Source organism: Tiliqua scincoides, chromosome 6 (genome assembly GCF_035046505.1).
Source record: "Tiliqua scincoides isolate rTilSci1 chromosome 6, rTilSci1.hap2, whole genome shotgun sequence".
Lineage (NCBI taxonomy): Eukaryota > Metazoa > Chordata > Lepidosauria > Squamata > Scincidae > Tiliqua > Tiliqua scincoides.
Genome location: NC_089826.1, coordinates 30,440,655 through 30,462,036, shown reverse-complemented (window position 1 = coordinate 30,462,036; position 21,382 = coordinate 30,440,655). Strand labels below are relative to the sequence as shown.

Sequence of the window (21,382 nt, the reverse complement as noted above, 5' to 3'; positions counted from 1 at the left end):
TGGGTCTCACATCTATAAGCACAAATTGGTGGGTAATTGGAGTGAGCCAAACATGAGTCACATAATTTATGAAAATGAGATTTGCTGAATAAATGCATGTAATCCCCAAATGCCCCCTTGTTCAAATGCAGCCATGTCATTTGAAGTTGTACAGCCCAGGCCAAGATCATAAGTAGGCGTATCTGAATCTTGATGCAGAAAAGCAAAAATTCCTGAGGCTAGACTTGAGGCTTAAACTTCAGAAGTTGGAGCCTGAAGTATAGCAAGAAGGTGTCCTGTTCTATTGACCAGATCTGGCTAATCCAGAGATTTCATATGCTTGTTGGTTGCAAGGGCTGATCTTGCACAGCCAATTTCCTTTCTAGTCCTTAACAAGATTTTGGGTCCATCTTCAGACCCTACGGGCCCAATCTGATCCAACTGTCCAGCATCCATGCAGCCATAATGCAACCCTGAAGTAAGGGAACATTTGTTCCCTTATCTTGAGGAGGCCTCTTTGACTGCCACCACAAAATGCAGTGTGCAACTCATTGGCATGGCTGCATCAGCCCTGGAAAGTTGGATAGGATTGGGCCCTAACATTCCTAGTTCAGTCTCACCCCTTACAGTGATACCCTTTTAATAATAATCTGTCTAGAATGTTTTCATAGTCTTTCATATGTGTCTTTTTAGGGTGGGTGTCAGGGCTGACAACAGAACCTGTACATAGAGAATGCGGATCAGGAGATGAAGTAAAGATGAGTCATGAAATGCAGAACAAGGTCATGTCTTTGAGGTAATTTATAATTTGAGGTAACTTATTTTTTGAAGTTCAAAAGAGGGACAACTATTGCAATCTTTGCCACCTACTGTTTTGAGGGCTTGGATCTTAGCCTACCAGCTGGGTTGTACTTTGCCACTTGTGTAACTTACAAAATGACTATCAGAATCTCTGTGATAATAGTGATTTGCTAATTGCATCAGAGCTTGAGTTGTGCATTTAATTGCATCATTTGGTTTTCTGTAAGCTACTTTGCTTTTCTGTTGTGGAATTGCTGCTGTTCTAATGTAATGCAAGAAATTATTCATGCCTCTTTTAAGACTTATTGAAAACAGATATAGCACATTACTTTGTCTATACTGTTTGGTTATATGCCATTAGGTGACTAATGGTTCAGGCCTATGGGTTATCATACTGTTGGAGACTGGGCTTCTTGATCCCAGCATTACATTATAATTGCTGGACCTGCACTGGAAACACTCTGTTGCAGTTTAAAAAAACCACCCAGAAATCTTGAAGATATGATATATACTTTTCAGTAAGCTATTGAGCTGAGCAGAGCCTTGAGCTCTTTGGAAACAAGTTGTGTAAGTTTGCCAAATAATAAATAAAAATCTAACTTAATATTGGGAAAACTGGAGAGGAGAGATATATACAATCAATGAGCTATATACATGTAATGCAAAAAATATAATCCTATTTTAAACATGCATTTTTTACATAAATGTGTGCTTTTAGGACAATATTTTTTGCACTGAGAAGTATGTTCCTGCAATTATTTCTGATAACTTTATTGCATTCTCATTCAGTCTTGGGAACAATAAAAATCCAAATTATTTTTCAGGCACCGTCTTGTTATCGAGAGCTACATTAGATAAATGTTTGGATGAATGTTTAGACACCATTCTGTTGTTTACTGTAGGAATGAATTGGAACAGCTACAGATCAAAGTCCTTCAGGAGCGTGAAAAATACCAGCTGTCTTCTCGATCCAGTACTGCTATTTCAGCAGTACCAACATTCAGTATAAATGATAAGTTTATGTTAAATACAGATGATGCCAGCTACAGCCTTGTCTTGGAGGTCCAGACAGCTATTGATACTGTCTTGTTGCAGGTAAGAGGTTAATGGTAGACCTGGGCACTTGGGAACTGATTTGTTTTTTAAATCCATAGTGGAGGGTTTGTGTTTTTTCCCTGTGGAGTTCTAGTTATCTTAAAATTGGATAATTTCTCTAAGCAAAAGATAATTTAACTTTTTTGCTTTGAATCTTACATTTGTGCAGAATAAACGACTGTTTCTGGGAACACTAGGTCACACAGGTGCTAATAAGTCTTCATGGACTTCAATATATTGGGCCTACAGGTGTAATCTAGAGAAGGCTGAGCACACCTAAATTTTGCTGCAATCAGTGAGATTAAAGGGCATGATTAAATATTTGAAATCTGGTTATGTCAACAAGATTGCAAATCTTAGGTCCCCACCAAATGTGCAACTATTCTGTGGGAAAATGCATCTGTGAGTCACCTCTATGAATTTCTACTCACGTGGGATTTGCAGTCCAGGTTTTTTAATGGCCAAAAGTCATACTAGTCTCTCCTCCAGCACTAGCAATCATCCTTTGGCAGACTTCCTGTGTCTGCTTGTATTCCAGCAGCTGCTAGCTGAAAGGGGTGGGAGCTTGACTCTGAGAGTTTCCTTTCTGAGTCAGTAAACATTTTACTCTTGCAGGTGGCAGTAGGATTCATATGCAGTTTGTCTTGTTTGCTGGTGTGCATGGAGGGCTGACCTGCTTAAATGAGAGCAAGGTTCTGACAACCCGTTGGAGCAAACAAGGGGGCATAGCAGACATGTACGACTGATTGCCCAAACAGCCATCCTTCGCACCCACACTCAGAAAAGCAGACTAAAGGAACTTAATTCCAAACATAACTATTTGTGTGTGTACACACCGAGAATGCTTTCCTGGGAATAAACCCCATTAAACACAATGGGATTTACTTCTGAGTAGGCATGTATAGGATTATGCTACTGAATGTCTGTGTCACACAGAGAGGTGCCTCTCTCTGTTGGGGTTGGGGGAGGTGCCTGCTGTGGCTTCTCTCTGCCTGGGCTGCTGTCCTATGCAAACTTTTCTGGGAGTAAGCCCCATTTAACTCAGTGACAATGCACTTGGGGTTGGTTGCAACTTGCAATTTGGTTCTTCCATCCACCTGTTCATCCACAGGGGATCATTGTGGCAGGAAGCAATGGGGTGGTCCTATCCACAGCTTTTCTTGATGCCTCTGCACCTCCGTCTTGCACGCGCATGCTCTCTCTCATGCCTTTTTATGGTGGAGGAAAGAGTTGAAGTTGCCTTTTTGTCTGGCTTGTGATCAGAAGGAGCTGTTTTGTGTGAAGCTTTAACGTATTTTGCACAGGCAGCAAAAGTCAAAAAGGAAGCGCCAGGCAAGTCACACAACACACATCTCTTGTACATGTTCGCATGCACCCACACGCACCCACACATGAAATGTTCATGGCATTTCAAACAGCTCTGGGTGGATACCCCACCTGTGTCTTTAACCATGTTTTGTAATAAGGTTCCTCAGTGAGCTAATGGTAAGAAGCCCTGTATTTAACTCAGGCATTTTCATCAAGGAGACAAATGCAAGTTGAGAAGTGGTAGCTTGCAAGACAAATTGCAAACCTCCTTCCCTGCAGCTTAGGCTGCAATAGTATGAATTGTTTGCTGGGAATAAGCACCATTGAATATAATGGGACTTACTTCTGAGTAGGCATGCATAAGGTAAGCCAGGGCTTTTCAGACTGGGGTGTTGCCCTGGGTGTGGGCCCTGGCCTGTTTCCCCTTAAGGGGCGGGGGCAGCCAGGAGGCAGCGGTGCGATCCCCAGGATCACGCCGCTCAGGGGGGCTGCAGGGGCTTGGATACACTTACAAGAGCTTCCTGCAGCCTCTTGGGGGTACGGGGAGCCCTGCGTGGCTGTCTGCAGGGCTCCCTGATGCTTCACAAGCGAAAGTGGAGCAATTTGGAGCGTGATTGCTCCACTTTCACTTGTGAAGCTCATGGGGAAGCTTACTTCCCCATGAAGCTTATTGAAGCTTTACATGGTGAAGCTTACTGTGGCTTTCAAACTCCCTGGGAGTTTGAAAACAGCAGAGGTAAGCAAATGGTAGCAGCTATATGACCTTTCTCCCTTTCTCTCTCCATAAGAATAGGATTGAAGTGCTGATGAAAGGGCTGTCCCAGAAGGGGGCTTCCCCCACAGATCCTAACCAGATTCAAAGAGCAAAAGCTAAAACAAGATCAGCTGTTGTTGCTGTATCTTGTACTTCCCACAAGCAACTGGGTGGAGACAACTTTTCTTTAAAGCCAAAAACAATATCCAAAACCCATGGATAGTGACAGCGATGTGATTTCTGCAACCTTTCAAAACTCAAGATTTGGAACTCACAGAATAAAAACAAAAAAGGTGCTTGGACATTCTGTGCCAAAAAAACTCACAGATATGTCATAGATAAGGAAAACCACAAGGGTTTTGCTTCCAAACATGCAGTTATTCTTAGGGTTACTAGATACAAAGATGGACAGAGTGTCTGAGCAGAGTTGCTGAGGTCAGGCTTTGATGGCTGTGTCTCTGGATAAAACATAAGAGCTTAACTAGGGTGGAGATAGCCCCTAGGCAACCAAGGAGGGTCACTGGGGGAATGTAGAATGTTAGTTCCCAGAGTGAAAGAGCAATGATTAAGCAGTCATCCAGAGTTTGGGCAAAAGATGCCTGTTCAGTCTTGGAGGCACAGCAATCAAGGGGATTATGCATGTTTAATTAAGTTCCAGTCAGAAAGCAAATAAGGTTATCTACATTGGAAGCATGAAGGCTACTCTCCTTCCCATAATTCTCTCCAGGCACATTTTTAGCAAAGATTTGGTTCAGTTTTGACCAAACTTTCATGGCAGTTCATGTCAGGGTAAAACAACAGGCAAAGTAGGCAAGATGGCTGTGTGGCAATGAGTGTTTCAGTCTACTTCTACACCAAGGGTGCCCAAACCCCGGCCCTGGGGCCACTTGCGGCCCTTGAGAACTCCCAATAAGGCCCACTGGGAGCCCCCAGTCTCCAATGAGCTCTGGCCCTCCAGAGACTTGCTGGAATCCACACTCGCCCAACAAAACTGATCTCGGTGTGACGGCCAACTATTTGATCTCTCCTTTGAGCTGTGGGATGAGGGCTCGCTCCACTGTTTGCTATTTCATGTCTGTGATGCAGCAGTGGAAGCAAAGGAAAGGCCAGCCCTGCTTTGTGCAAGTGTATAGGCCATGAGCTATTGCAAGACCTTCATTCATTCATACAAGTTCCTAATGTATTCATTTATGTAAATTTATTCAAATTTGAAATGTAAATTAACTTTTTTTTCCTGGGCCCCCGACACTGTGTCAGAAAGATGAAGTGGCCCTCCTACAAAAAAATTTGGACACCCCTGTTCTACACTAAAGATATGCAAATCCTGCATGTGGTTTGGCTTGTCTCAGGATACAGTTTATTTCATTTTTGCTGTTAAAGTCTTGAATTATGTAGGATTATGGATTATGTAGAGCTGAACTGTTCCTTAGGATGCATAAACAGAGATTTAGTATCTATTTCTCCATAAGGTTTCTCAGGCAGCACAATCTGCATAAAGAAAGTGTATTTAAAATACCCATGTGCTCATCTTTTCTGTTAACTGGGATTGTGTGTTTGTCTCTATAGTGTGATGTTCCGGTGGACTTAAAAGACGTGGAGAAAAATTCAGCTGTTGTTAGTGTTGTTGATTGTGAATCTGAGGTATGTAAAACACCAAAACACATGGGGTTTTCCATGTAGCCCCAAAGGCCTTGCTGAAGATCTATTTTAATTGATAACATAGATTACAATAGAGGAGTATTTCTCAGTTTGTCCTCTGCTATACCACTTTGCATGATTCACCTGTTGGAAGTACCACCAGAAGTAACTGGCAAGGATGTAATCGCCTTTACTTCCAGATTGGGAGGCCAGACATAATGCAGCAAACCCTAGTAAGAGACTCAGGGTGGATGGGAGGGCTTTTTCAAGCATGTGAGAAGTGCCCCCTGGAGCTCTGCCCACTGAACTGAGCCTCTTGGATAACAGCTTTTAAAGCTACATGATATGAAAATTAAGGATTAAGATGAATATTTAAGGCTTTGATATTAAATATGGTCCACAAAATGCTGTAATGATACATGATGTCTCCTTGAACTAATCAAATCTAGCTCTGTAAACTGAGTGGAAGAAAGCCTGGGAAACAGGATGTTGGCTGCTCTGAACAATCTAGAGCAAACAGGATATAAATGTAATTGGTAAATGTGCCTCAGCTAGTATGTGTATGCTTAGGAGAACAGCCTTAGTTAGTAGAAATAATTTATTAGCAATTATTTTAGTTTAAAAGTTATACCCTGCATTTCACGAAAGGTGGATAACAACCAATCCTAATATGACCTTACACTCAGCTTGCAGGAACTAGTTCCAGCAGTGTAAAGTCCTTAATGGCTGTTGCAAAAGGCAGCATGGCATTTCTCGCAGTTTCGAGTGGCCATAGCAGCATGCTAGCAGTCTGTCCACATCCCCCAGCACCTTTAAGGGGTGGAATGGAATTAAGTAGGATTGAGCTGTGAGATAGATTTGGTTATGAATAAAATGAGGCGCAAGTCCACATCCTGTTTCCAAGACTACCTTGTGCTTTTTGTATAATAAGTTATTGTTTTTGTGCTGCTGCGTGCCATGGGCTGGCTTTTAATGTGTATTTTATAGTTTATGTATTTTATTAATTGTCCTTGGGTGCCCTTCAGGGAGAAGGCAGGGGGAAAAATAATCAAATAAAAAAATAATTCTCAATATCCCACAGTCAAATGGCAACTTCCTCCTTGCCACGTATCGGTGTCAAGCAAATACTACAAGGCTGGAACTTAAGGTAAAGTATATTAGTATTTATATGATTCTGAAAAGTATTAAGATTTAATAACACTTATTGTTGTTGGTTGTGTGAACTTGTATATTGGTTATTTTGACATCCATAATTCTTGAAATGTTATATCGGTTTTCAAATACGTGGAGAATTGTTGAAATGGAGGAAGACATTGTTTACCATAATGTCTTATTGTATGAACTACTAAGCAGTCAACATGCAGCACAAGCCTAAGTGTGTCTACTCAGACATAAGTTCCGTTGAGTTGTGGGACTTTTTCAGGTAACTGTGTATAGAATTGCATGCTTAAACAATTGAAATCTTGAAACTGAACAAGCTTACTAAGAGAGGGTGTTCTGTTACGCTTGTGTTCTTACAAGTAAATTGGACATATATTGGACATGTATCTGAAAAGATGACAAAAATGTCTTTTCATTGTATGAAAAGTGTCTGGTAGTGCAGTCCTAAGCATGTCTACTCTGAAGTAAATCCTGTTATGTTCCAAGAGGCTTATTTAGTAGAAAGCGTGTTTAGAATTGCAGCTGAAGATAACCACTGAAAGAACTCTAATTTATCACGATTAGAGTTTGTCACAAAGTTCTTCTATTCCAGTCATCGAATGTCTGTTCTTTGTGAAAGCATTATTAGCAAAAGTAGGTTGCTGACATTAAATTTTTCGTTACGGCTGCATGCCAAAACATCCACTCATGGTATGTGTTTTTTTTTTAAGAATTAAAAGGAAAAAATTTCAAGCCAACCACTTTCTCAGCAAGGTATGGGTAGTACCAGGGTGTTAGAAAGAAAAGTGCTGGGAATATATTTTAGTACCTGTAAGATGAAAATAAATTGAAAGACAAGAGTCATTTCATTTTAAGAAACACTAATTGATTTTAAGGACATTGAAAGGTTATTAGAACAGAGTTCCACAACATTTTCAAAATTTTATATTTGCCTTGAGCAGGTGGGAAATGGCAAATGCCAATATAAGGAATTGAAGCATAGCTTGTCTAAAAGAAATAGTATTCAAAATCCACATGAATGGCAACTATTATTAATAGTTTTGGGATTTTTTATTAGAGGACAAGGCTCCTATTCCCAGCCTCTAATTCAGTGAAGAACAATCCATCTGTACCAACTGCATTTAGTGACCCCACTATATATTCAAGAAGCTGGCCAGTGGTTACAAGTATTCTATATCTAGCAGCCCAGTTGTGTGCAGTGGGGTTTTAGCTCTGAAATCTTCATGTGCTACAGCAGGTTGCAAATTCACTGCTAGGTTTATGGATTGTCCTGCTCCCCCACCCTGTCCCCAGCTGGAAGCATATAGTGCAGTTCAGGGACCTCTTCTCACTCCTTTTTTGTTTGAAGAAGGAGTAGTAAATAATATACAACATACAACAAACCTTTATTAGGCATATAGTTTTACAACTAATATCTCCAGACAGTTGTGTATAAAAGTATATGTTAAAAGAGAAATAAAAATAAGGGTTAAAACACAACAATTTACTTACAGATTTACTCCAAGTTGCTTAGGACCAGCAGCTTATCCCACTTCAAGTTGCTCAAATATAAAAATTTAGCAACTGGAACGGTCACGAGTTCAGATTCACCCGCCAGCAGAAGTTGTAAAAAGGTGTTCTCAGAGAGACCTTTTTTGATTCTTGACAATGAAGGGAGATACTGGTCTCTGAGCCCTTGATTGGAAGCACAGTGCAGAACAATGTGTGGAAGAGAGTCTACCTCTCTGAGGCCAGAATTGCAAACTCGTTCTTCCTTTGGGGCATTTCTAAACCTACCAATTAGGTCTTTAGAAGGTGACACGTTGCAACGGGCTAATGTAAAAGCCCTCCTTGCAAAGGGGCACTCTAAGAAGGTCAGGTACTTTGGTTGTTGACCAAAAGTATTGTTAAGATGGAAATTTAGGGGCGAACATTTTTTCTGTGCTGCATCCAAAATCTCTTGTCTTTCTATATCGGTTAGTCTTGTTGTCAGGAGCCTAATAGAAACCTCAAGTGTAGCAGCTCCTTGTAGATCTTCCTCTACAGAAAATTTGTCTGATTTTCTTATAGAAAAGAGCTAAGCAGGGAGATAACAGCGAGTCAGTCAGTAACCCCTTTAACAATGGGCTTTGGTCAGCCCTGAAGCACACTTTGGCCCAGTATTTTAAGAAACTGGACCATGCTAGGAATTCCAGCCTATATTGGCCTGTCTCCAGACAAAGTGCCACGTAAGGCACGCAATGCGGTACACCTAAGATTTTGTATAGAAAATTTGAATGGATCTTTTCAATCAATTCATTTAATGCTGGCATCCAAACAGGAATGCCATACAAGGAGTAGTAATGGAACAGTGGCTCATATTCTAGGAAAGCTTAAGGCAGGCGTGTCAAACTCATTTCATACAGAGGGCCAAATAGCATTCATGATGTGCGCTGAGGGCCGGAAGTGATGTCATTTGGCAGGAAGTGATGTCATTTAAAAGGTCATAACAAAAAAAATAAGTACCTTAGAATTCATTAGCTTTAAATGACAGAAGAGGAAGTATCAAATCTTGATCATATTTCAAGATATGGGAGAGCACAATTTTCATGTGGGCTGCCCTTTTAGCAGAAACACCTCAGCACTGCTCAGCAATTGAGAGCCTGAGGGCCAGATAAAAACCTTCTGAGGGCCGCATCCAGTCCCCAGGCCTTATGTTTGACACCCCTGGCTTAAGGTATACTTGGTCTACGTTGTGGTAGACTGTAAAATCTATAAAGATAAAGGGCATTCTTTTGTTCAGGTTCAAAAAATCTTAGTTTTGAGATGGCATTTAGACATACATGAAGTTTAACACAGCTGTTTTTAACAAAACTTTTCAGTGGCCCCTCTTATTATAGAGTTTTCAGGCTCTATATAACATAGTTCACCAGGCACTGAATAATAGTTATGACAATCCTTAGCTACTTGGCTTCACTTACAATTTTGTGATGACTTAAGATTATTTTGAAAATACTTTGAAAATTTGTACATTGTCCAGTTAAGTGTGTTAGCAGTTGCAATTTGAGCTGGTTGAGTGTTAACCTACAGTCATAATAAATTCAGCTTTCTTCCCTCCCTTCTTGGACAGATTGTGTCAATTGAAGGTCGATATGGGACAGTGCAAGCATATGTAACTCCAAGAGTTCAACCGAAAACCTGTCAGGTTCGGCAGTATCAGATTAAGCCACTCTCTCTCCATCAAAGGACACATTCTGTTGATCATGACAGGTATTTTCAAGAGCAACAGGCACATTTTAGTTTAAAACTAGGATTTGGTTATGCTTCAGCTTTACTGTGGGTCAGTACTGAATTGAAGCTGATATAGGGCCCAATCCAAACGGGTCATAGCGCCAGCACTGAGCTCTAGTGCTGGGTCTGTAAAGTTGACATAAAGTACGTTTATGGCACCCTCTGAGTAGGGAGCACCAACGCTGGGCCCAGCACTACTAGACCGATGCCACCTGGAGCAAGGTAAAAGCTTCCAGGGTGAGGAGATGGTGGGGTGGGGGGAGAAACCAGCCCAGAAGGGGGGCGGAGATGGCAGCAGGCTCTGCTGCTATATCCTATCCTCCCTCCTGACCTGGGCAGCCTGACATAAACTCCTTGGCTCTAAACCAGCTCAAATGCATGTACAGAACCAAGGAGACCCATTGCTGCTGGCTGCTGTCTACCTGTGATAAGGGAGCAAATGTTCCCTTCCCCCAAGGAGACCTCAGGTGGTTGCCATTTTGGTGCTGCTGGAGCCATGAGCGTTAGGAACCATAGGATTTGGGCTGCCCGCTAGGAGCTCTCCTACAGCATAAAAACACTTGGAAATTTGTACAGGGATCATGGGAATTTGTCTTTGTATGGCTCATACTGCCCTTCTTTAAAAAGGGATAATATTTTCCTGACAAAATTTAATTTTAAAAGTAATTTACAAGGATGGAAACTCTAAGTTAAGCCATTTGTGCCCAACATTGCATATTCACAGCAGGGACCAAATAAGTACACCTGTGGGCCAGGCAAAAATGGGTTATGTAATACTTGGGTGTGCTGGTTGTTACTATATACAGGTTAAGCTGGTATTTTCTTATGACTCTTATGGTCTTTCCCCTTTCTGCTTTGTTTGTTTCAGTGGACACAAAATGAAACTGAATACCAGACAAATTCTAGTTCATAAAGTTTGGTTGTGTTTGGTTACTTTAGGCAAAGTAACAAGCATGAATATGTGCAGTTGTGCTGCTTTACTGAAGTGTGAGGGAATGTAATTTTAAATGTAAAACAAAACGTTTCAGTGGGTCTTTGAATGTGCATGCTTAGCATCAAGCTGCAAAAGCAGATATGACTTGATACCTGTTAGTGTCACTTGAAAAATCAAATTCTTGAGATAATCTTTGAACATTATCCTAAATTCTTACTGTTTTGCTGAAGAATGAGAGGAGATTCATAATCCCTGTTTGCAACTCTATTCCTATGAATTAAGGCACTTTTTAATGAACTGCAGTTTTAAGATTACAATACCATTAACAATAAAATTTTGTTTTAGCTATATGGAAGATACTTACAAGTAACTAATACCGTTTTCTGTTCAGGCCCATGAATACATTGACTCTCAAAGGCCAGTTCAGCTTTGCTGAGGTTCACTCCTGGGTTGTGTTTTGCTTGCCTGAAGTTCCTGAAAAAACACCAGTGGGGGACAGCATCACCTTCTACTTTCAGAACACCTTTTTGGATACACAGCTTGAATGTACTTACCGGTAAAATGCAGCATAATTGCAGAAGCATGCTGATTTTGTTTGAAAGGCAGCAAATACAGGGCTGAAATGTAGATCCTAGTTAAGTATAGAAAAGGTAGTTCTCATTTAGGGGATGGCACTAAAAAGTGTCCAAAGATTGTTCCTATTCCTTAAGCAAATATAATTTTGGGGTTTTGTTGCTTCTGTATGCCTCAATCTTAAAAATATTTTAGTTGGGGAAAGTCCTGTTTTTAATACAACTTATTTTGAAGTAATGATTTTATTATGAATGTTCTGATATATCTCCTAGGTGACAAGAATGCAAATAGGTTTGGGAAAGAGGTTTCAATCCGTGCAGATTTACCTGGGAGTAAGCCTCATAGAACTTGATGGGACTTATTTCTGAGTACACATGCATAGGATTGTGATGTTAAAATTCTGCTCAAAATACAGAGAAATCTTTTGAAAGTGTGTGTGTTAATGTACAGTTTGGAATTATTGTTCATAAGTGTAGTCCTCCAAGTACATCTCAGACAAAGTATTTTTGTGTAAATGTATGAACAGGCAGTAAGGAGATAGCATTCAAACCTTGTAGAACGAGAAGGCATACATATTGCTCCAACAGTTATTCTTTGTAACAGTGGTTCTCTGATATTCTTTGTATAGGAAAGGGGAGGGATACTTCAAATCTGACAATATATCCACAATATCCATTCTGAAAGATGTGCTTTCTAAGGAAGCCACTAAAAAGAAAATTAATCTCAATATATCATGTGGTAAGAACTTTGTTTGCTCTTTCATTTTAGAGTATAATTTGTGTATATGTAAATACACTCATACTGATGAATTCTTGTGATAATTTTCTAGATATAAATGAAGAATCTGTGAACCACACCTTAAAGCTGTTCCACCCAAAAATGGAATACCAGCTGATGTTGGCTAAGAAAGTTGAACTAATAGATACTTTAAAAGTAAGTCCCTAATAGATTACAAAAATTATAGATAATGTGGACAGATGGTATGGTAGTTTGGTTTGGTGTGTTTTAACGTTTTAAAACTATAGGTGTGCTATAGTTAACGCTGTAAGACTGTTGTGTAACAAACCTTTATATTGAAGTGCATGACATAGATAAGTTTGATTTGTATATATATTCTGAAAAAAGTGATTAACATTGAATAACAGCTGTAGATATAGAAATGCTATTGTCCTGTGGCAACCCTAGCAAAATATAATCTCTTAAACAAAGAATGTGCATGCTTAGCATCAAGCTGCAAAAGCAGACAAGATTTATGATACTCATATGCACTAGAATAAATGCACACATGAATCAAATAAATGAAAATGAAAATTTTAGGAAGCTGGTATTCTTCTCAAATACAGTGGAAGCAAAAATGCATTGCACATTTCTGTAGGAGACATAAGGTAGCCCTCCAATGTATTCTGGAAGTAGTTCCACTGAACAGTGGAAACAGCTTTTAAGTAATAACATGCATAAAATCAGAAACTTTGTACAGTCTATCCTTTTTGAAGAGCCAGACAAGTATTTTTCTTTTACCAATACTATGGCACTAGCCCCAATCTAATGTTAAAACAACAGAAAGTATTAAAAGAAACTGGTTAGTCTTTTTAACACAAGCTTCCATGGACAATAATAGTCGTTCCCAAAGTCCTACTCAGGCTTTGGGAGCCCTGTAAGTATTTGCTGGGGAGGGGCAAGGAGCAAGGGGAGGGGCAAGGGGCAGCAAAACAATTGGGACAATCATGCTGCTGCTGGGAGATGAGTTTTTCCAACTTACAGGGCTCTCTGGAGGGTCTGGGAAGCCTGTGACCCCCTCTTTAACCCTCCTTGAACCTTCAAAGTCCTGTAAAAAAGAAAAAAACAAATCACTTCTTGTTTTCATTGCAAAACAGGTTTTTTTTTCTTTTATACAGGACTTTGAAGCCTCAGGGAGGGTTGCAGAGGGAGTTGCAGGCTCCCTGAACCCTTTGGAGTTTAAAAAGAAAAAAGCAGAGTGAATTTGCCACAGAAGAAATGAAATGAGATTATCTTAAAGAAACTACATAACAATGCTGGAGTCCAAATCTTAACACAGCCGCCTTACTGCTCTCACTTATCACATTGAGAGTTAAATGATTTAGAATTGCTTAGTGGCTATCACTAATTATGGATTGTCATGTGCTTATCTCCCAGAAAGTTATCTTGCAGTCTTGCAAATTCACTCTACTGGTTTTTCCCCCTCCTAGAACCATATGTATAATAGCCCTGTCTTCTGATTATTTCACTTAATTTGATTAAGTGGGCTGTAATCCTTGAAAGCTTTTGTGACAACAAACATAGTTCTGTTTATGAACAGAAACCTGATGGAACAGAGGAGGCAAAGGCAGGGTGGAGGGAGGAACAATAAGCCATTTTTATTCTGAAAGGAAACCGTAAAATAGAAAGTTAAAAAGTCTTGAATGATGGGAATATTGCTGAGAGGAATCTGTTTAGGACTTTTTTTCTTCTTTTGAAAGAGCCATATCTAAAAACTGTACCTGCTTTTGTTACACTAGTCCTTGTCATGCTCCAGAGAGGTGGTTTTGGCATGGTGAGATAATTAAAAATGAAACTGTATGCTATGGGCAGTGAAAAGCTATCATATGCATTCATCCTTTGGGGGGGGGGGGGAAGAAGCCAAAGTGGTCTTTCCTGCACATATGTACTATAAATCTTACTGATATACTTGGAGATATAAATGATATGAAATTGCAGTGATAGCATCCTAGCATGCCTTTCATGAGAAACTGGTTTGGACTTTGCAGATGTTAAAAAGAACACTGATAACTGTGGTATGTTATTAAACATAGAGGCTCTTAGCAAAACATTGTGAACATGATGTGTAGATCTTTTCCATTTGTCTTTGTCTTGCCACCTATAGGGTCCATATTTCTGTAAGCTTCCCAAAGCTTGTCTGTTAAGTTTAGAGGCTTGATCTCCTATAGCAGACTTACTGACTTATTTACTTCCATTTAAGGAACTACAGGCTCATGAAGGAAATATGGATTTCCTGATTCCAGAATATCGCAGCATTTTGGAGGATGCTCCACAGCTGCTAAAAGAACATGAGAAACAACCAGCATCTCTTGAAAGACTTTGTGGTTAGTTCACTTAATACAATGTTCTCTTTTTATCTATTATTATTATTATGAGATTTTCATGAAGTCAGGTAGGTTGACTGGTTATTGACTGGTTTGTTTTATCCAGACATAGAGTCTGGATTAGTAGTAGTAGTAGTAGTGAATAGCAGTGATTTCTCAGAAATGTGCCATTCCTGGTTACACCCTGCTGCTGTTTATTCTTGAGCAGTAGTAGAGCAGTAATCACAAAGACTCTGCAGTTTGGACTTCCATGCAGAACTTCCATGCAGAAGCTCTGATGTGTGCAATGTTCTCCTTTGAACTAAATAATATTACTACTTTGAAAACAGTAATGTTCAGTGATCAATATTATGCATTCCTTGATCAGTATCCTTTGTTCAATTTCAATTCAATAAATCTTTATTGGCATAATGATCAGAAGATAAGCACATAAGCATAAAATATCAAATAAGAGAATCAAATTCATTCTTCTCCGTTTTGCCATCATTTTCAAAAACTAGCAACCTTCGTAAGAGTCTTAGCATCCTCCTCCATGAGGATGAACTGTATCTTACCTTGGTCCACCCACTATGCTAAAATCAAATCTAGATGTGATAATTGCAAGTTTTGATACAATGGGCAATGAGGGATCATCTGCACTAAGTTTTCAACCCGCCCCCTCCCCCCAGTTGATATACATATCATCTCTCAGGGTAAGGGGTAAGTACCCTTTGTTAAAGTGAAGGCAGAAGCCCAGTTAAGCATCACAGGCTCTGAATGCAAACAACAGATTTCAGTGCTTGGGCAAGTTTTGTAGTCTCATTACTTTCCCCAGTATCACTGTGCCCATGTTGGGAGCATAATGTATATAGTTTTATATGCAGTGCCACAAGAAGAAAGCATGTGCATAATGAAAATGTGCTGGAAAAAAAAATGGTGGAGGGTGCCAACATACCAGTAATTAAGGTTTGGGACCAAATAGCTTTTTATGTCAGTAATTCTACAGTGCACTTAGTTTTGCTAAGATTTCTGACACATTCTAAAGGTACCGTAGATACTCGCCTATAAGGCAATCTCACAGATAAAGCAAGGGCATGTTTTCAGCCATAAATCATTGAATGTTCCATGACCCTTGGATAAGTTGGGGGTAAAACTTAGGGAATGGTGCTTGTGAGGAGGAACTGCAGTTTGCTCTGAAGCCTGATTGAAAGGGGGGAAAGAATATGAGCCACACCACTGTTTTTTAAGACATTAACAAGGTGCATATGTCATAGTGTGTGCCATCCCCCAAAGCAACAGAATTGGACATTTCATTGAATTCTTTAAAAAAAATCCAGGGTTTGAAACTGCTGAAAAGCATTTGCAGTTTTAAAAAGCTTCCAAAACAAATGCAGCACCAATATAAAGCAACATTAACAGCTTACCTCAGCACAACAGCCTGCTTCTATTGCTGCCAGACAACTTTTTATACTGTTCACTGTCATTTTAAGAGGCACTTCTGGAGCTGGAGTTAAGGAGCATGCTTGGAAGACTACAACAGAGCTCCAAAAATGTAAACAAAGCTGCCTGTTTGTAAGCTGTCTGCCATCACTGAAAGTATTCCTCAGAAGCATCACAGACCCTCTGTAGGCACTTTTAGCTCCTCAGGGCTTCTCCTGGCTGCCACAACAGCCTGAACAACCCTGACCCCTGAGTGACCCACAGATCACAGGTGTCAATCTGTGCTTGATTTAGTGATAGAAATTTCTCACCTTATAGGTGAGTATCTAGGATAATTCTTCTCATTTATTGAAACCTGTTAAAACATCCATAGTCTTGTACCAAAATGTTTGTTTTGCTGATTAAAATACAAAAAAATTGTTATGAAAATAATTTGTTTCGTAATTTTTTTTTAACATTTTCAGGTATGATTACGGATCTATTCATTGATAAATTTAAATTTAAAGGCACTAATGTGAAAACCAAAGTTCCTCTCCTTCTGGAAATTTTGGGAAACTATGATCAAAGTACATTGCTTGCCTTTTTCAACAGCACAGTCTGAGCTTCAAAAATGAGAACAGACATTTGACTCTCCTAAAGAAGATAGTTAATGCAATTGGGACAGTCATTTTTTTTCTTTTAACATTATTTCAGTGTGTTATTATATCTTCAATTTTACTGAATTTCGCAATTAGAAAGTTTTATATTAGGCATTGTTTAAAAAAGAGAGACGTAGCAGTTATCAAGAATACACCATATATAAAATCTTATACAGAATTGTTGCTTTAATGTTGGTTAAATAATTAGCCAAATTTGCAGTGGGATCAGGTATACATATTCCAAAGCATTTCTCATTTTGTAAGCAGTTTAAATAAACTACTCTTGAAATGTAATTTATTTTAACCATATAATGAGAAAATTAGGAAGCTTGAATTGTGAATCTATAGCCATACACAATTATGTACAATATTCTGTGTACTGTGGCATTACTGTAAATCCTGTGTATTATAGAGATGTATATAGAAAGGAAATTGTAACTAATTTATTGCAAATATAACTGTTCTGTTCTAATTTATAATCCTTTTTCAAATAAAGTTTCTAAAAGGCTCTCTAAGTTTCTGAAATACTTCATTTGATTTAGCAAGCATTTTTTTAAAAGTTCACATTATGGACATCTGGGAGGGAAGGCATTGTTTCTCAGTAGTGTTCATATTACAGGTAAGATGTACTTAATGACATTTGAATATAATCTCATGGTAGCTGCAGTTGCAACAGATGAATTGACTGAAAGAACTCTTTCAGATAACTCCCAGATGTGTTTCAGTACTAGAGGCAAATTCTTGCAACAACACTGTAGATTTGTGGGAATATGTCTGTTGTGTACAGACTAGAAAAGGAGAAAGTTTGGACAGATTACACAGCCCTACAAAACTGAGGGTCAGAAAAGTTTTTCCCCAAACTTTATGATGGTTTGATATGAATTTGGGGTGCCGATTCAAAAAATGGCATCCGTTTTAGCCTATCATGTCTAGTTTTGGAGATACAGGTGTAGCCTATTTATCCGCATTAGTTCTGTTCCATTACTCTGAGTGATTCACAAAAAATGCGTTATGCTAAATTCCATAGAGTTACGCAAATACACTGCAGCCTGACACTTCCTCATGGAAGGAAACTAAGGCAGCTGTTATCAATCCCCTCCTTATTCAGCCCTCCCCATTGCCAGCTGTCCTGCTGAGCTTTTAAGAGTCCAGCCCTATGCATTTCTACTCAGAAGTAAGCCCCATTGTAGTCAATGGGGCTTACTCCCAGGAAAGTGTGGAGAGGATTGTAGGCTAAATCACATGCTTTGCTTGGTGGGAAGGCTTGCTTGTGTTGGTGATAGCCTGCACCATCTGGGGGGGGGGTTGCTTGTGTCTTTGATTGCCAGCACCATGGGGGGGGGAATTTGGCAAACACTCCCTTCATTTTTTAAAGCAATCCCCTCTGTTGCTACCACACCTGCCCCTGTGTATGTGTGTGTGAGTGAGAGCAAGCTCCACGTGTTCTGGCTACAGAGGTTTTCTGCCCCCTCCCCCCTCTCTTCAGCCTTTTTGCTGGCTCAGGGGCTCCAGGAATTCCCCTGTTCCTTGCAAGGGGAACCTCTTCCAGGGCTATTTTCCTGCCTGGGTGAGGTGGAGCCTTTTTGCAGTGTTTTGGGCTGCCTGGAAAGGGAGCGAGATGCCAACACAGGGCAAAGGAGGCAAAGGTGTGTGTGACTTTCAGTACCACCACCCCATTCTTGTTGAGACAAATCCTCAGATAAAAAAATCTGTGGATAAATAGGCTGCACCTGTATAGTATAGCCTCATTAGTGAATGGTTCAAGCAGCTTCCTCATGAGGAAGCCATGGTGTAGGCTTTGTCATGAGGAAGCTGCTTGAACCATTCACTAATGAGGCTGTACTATATCTCCAAAACTAGCCGTGATAGGGCAAAACAAGTGCCATTTTTTGAATTGGCACCCCAAATGTATCCAGGAATTGGTGTAATGTTTAAGGAAGCAAAATGTGTGTTGGTCTATGTTATTAGACAGCTGTGGGTAGGTCTGATCTGAATAGTTAAGGTTATGGTGGGAATATAATAGATGTAATAAGCAACCCAATCTTAACTTGCAGTGGAAGATGCAGACTGAGTAGTTGGCTGGAGTGCAACTTGGGGTAAGGGGATTTTTCCCTTAGCCTGCGTTGCATGCTAGTCACCCCTGTGGGATATCACTGGTACAATTCCAAGTGGCCTATGTAAGGCCAATTGGGCCAGGAGTTGGGGTTAGGATTTAGCCTGTGCTGCCACAGTTGATCCCACCCCCCTCCTGGACCCAATGCACCACTTGGTCTGCCCACACCCACCCAAAAATGCCCCCTCCTCACCTCCATTCCATCCTTCCTCCACCATCTTCCCTGCCCCCCATGCCAGCCTTCCTTGACCACCACAAACATAGCCCATCCAGGTCCAGCTCCAGTGTGCATCCTTGTGGTGGCCCAGCCTGCCCCTAAAGAAGCACTTTAAAGAATGTAAAGCCCCAAATAATGCTTCACTACCCCATTAAGGACACAATCTTAACCAGGTCTACTCAGAAGTAAGTCCTATTTTGTTCAATGGGGCTTACTCCCAGGAAAGTGTGGTTAGGATTACAGCCTAAGGGCTGCGACTCACAGTTTGAAGAACACTGCTCTAGGTGGTCAGTGAACACCAAGCTTGATGAAATCATAGCTTGACCTGTTTTCAGGTGAAATAACCTGGAAAAAATGGCTTCTATGGAAGGTTGTACCATTTCAGAGAAACTATTCCTTGTATGCCAGGATTTGCAGATTGGCATGTGTAGGCAGCCTGGAATCTCATATGTTCTCAAAGAAGCTGAGTGAACTACCCATGGGATTAGCACAGTTTATTCTCATATCAGTTCTGTAAACTAACTTGGAATGAGTGATGAATTTGGTCAAAGCCACGCAGGGGGCTTCATACCTGATCAGAAATTTGAACTTTGGTAGCTCTGGTCCAAGTCCAGAACTATTCTAGGTATAAGAAACTGGGCCCAACCTTGCCCCAGCGTATTCCAATTCCAAGCATCCTGCTCTCCTAACAGTTGGAATTCCAGCCCCTGTACGTGGTGTCATTTGTGCACAACAGCTTTTCAGTTTCCTTTCCAGCCTGTCCTGTCCCCTCCCCCACGAGAAAAGCTTCTTCAAGGTCAGGGGTCCCTTAGAGTTGCCCCATAAGGTGTTGCTGTCAGAAAGAAATATTGGCATTCCCCTATTTGCAAGCAAAAACACTTTGTGCTCATGGATAGGGGCAGGTATTTTGGATGTTCCCCTTTATCTCAACCACTTTCTTCCACTGTGACACTTGCAAGGGACTTCTGCAGAGCTAAACATGTGGGCAAAACATTTCCCTTATTGTGTACCTTAACTATTAACTGCCAGGGCACAAGCCAAAACAGGAGGTGGTAGGGAGTAGCTAAAGTACTAAAAAGGAAAGTCAGTACCAAAACCTTGCTGTTTACCTATAGATTTATACCCTGTCCTTTGATCAAAATGATTCCGAAGGCAGATCACAGTAACAGAAAATGATAAGCAACAGTAGAAGAGTTCCTTAGTATCCTGGGTGATTTCTGGCTTCTCCAGAACCTGGGTAGAGCTGGAACCTGAGCCCGCCCATCCATGAGGTCAACTGAAGTGGTTGCCTCAGGCAACATAATGGGGGATGCCCATCTCTGTCCTCCCTCCCCTTCTACTCCCTGGATTGGGAAAGTAAGCGAAAGCATGGAGGGGAAGGCAGTGCTGAACTAGAACACGGGAGAGCCAGAGGAGCCTCCTCATGGTGTAAAGGGGGCAGCATTTGGTATTCAGCCTCAAATGCCAAGAGGTCTTGGTCGAGGTGGACCAGCTCCAATCCAAATGGACTAGAGCAGTGTTTCTCAACCTGGTGGTTCTGGCAGTGGTGTCTGATGGTACACGTGGGACCCCCAGACACCTGCCAGTGGCAGCAAGACCAGTGACATGACACAACAAATAGTAGTAGGAAAATTGGCTACTCCACAGGCAGAGCTCTAAAGCATGCTTTTTGCATGCTCAAAACAAAGCTCTCCCATCCATCCTGAGCTGGATGGGGATACTAGTGTTTGTCACTGACTCAGACGCAACTGGCAACAATGACATCAGCAGTAACTTTTGGTGGCACTTTGAATAGGTGGACCATACAAACTGGTACAGAGAAGGACAAACACTGAGAAACACTGAGCTGGAGAGGGACACGCAGAGGGTGGGGAAGCAGGTGAGGCAGAGCCTCCCCACCAGGGATGTGCAGTGGGTGGGGAGGCAGCCTGGGGCAGGGGCCTCTGGGGGGCAGAGGAGGGGGCGGCCTGGAGCACCCAAGCACCCACAGCCCCTGCACAGAGCAAGGAGGCACAGCGCTGGCACAGCTGCAGCACCTTTCAAAGGCCTCCAGTGGGGAGGCTCTGCTGCCTCCCCAGCCCACACGCACCTGGCGCAGAGGCTCTGCCTCGCCAGCCTCTCCTCCTCCCCACCCTCCGCATGTCCCTGCGGCGAGAACTACCGCGCACACAACGACGGTTGCCACAGGCGGCGGGACCTCGCAGCCCCGCCCACGGCCGCCCCGCCCTCGCCCACGTGACCGATGCCCCCTTTTAAAAAAAGCCGCCGCAGCAGCCGCTTAGCCCGCGTTTCGCACAGTGGAGCTTTCTGATCCTCGTGGCGGCCCGTGCCGGGCGTGACGTCAGGCCCCGCGCTCCCATTGGCGGATTCAATCGTCGCGGGCTGCTTGAACGGCGGAGGCA

At 41.4% G+C, this 21,382-nt stretch overlaps 1 protein-coding gene across 1 annotated transcript in view; it reads left to right on the top strand.

Annotated features, from left to right (window-relative positions):
* BBS7 (Bardet-Biedl syndrome 7) overlaps positions 1 to 17,124 on the top strand; it is a 30,429-nt gene extending 13,305 nt beyond the window's left edge. The window contains exons 10-19 of the mRNA XM_066632113.1: positions 673 to 775; positions 1,683 to 1,875; positions 5,504 to 5,578; positions 6,657 to 6,722; positions 9,825 to 9,964; positions 11,311 to 11,475; positions 12,121 to 12,230; positions 12,322 to 12,425; positions 14,470 to 14,593; positions 16,477 to 17,124. Coding sequence (XP_066488210.1) covers positions 673 to 775; positions 1,683 to 1,875; positions 5,504 to 5,578; positions 6,657 to 6,722; positions 9,825 to 9,964; positions 11,311 to 11,475; positions 12,121 to 12,230; positions 12,322 to 12,425; positions 14,470 to 14,593; positions 16,477 to 16,613 — 1,217 coding nt within the window. The 3' untranslated portion in view covers positions 16,614 to 17,124. The remainder of the gene's footprint in view (positions 1 to 672; positions 776 to 1,682; positions 1,876 to 5,503; positions 5,579 to 6,656; positions 6,723 to 9,824; positions 9,965 to 11,310; positions 11,476 to 12,120; positions 12,231 to 12,321; positions 12,426 to 14,469; positions 14,594 to 16,476) is intronic.
* The last annotated feature ends 4,258 nt before the right edge of the window (positions 17,125 to 21,382 follow it).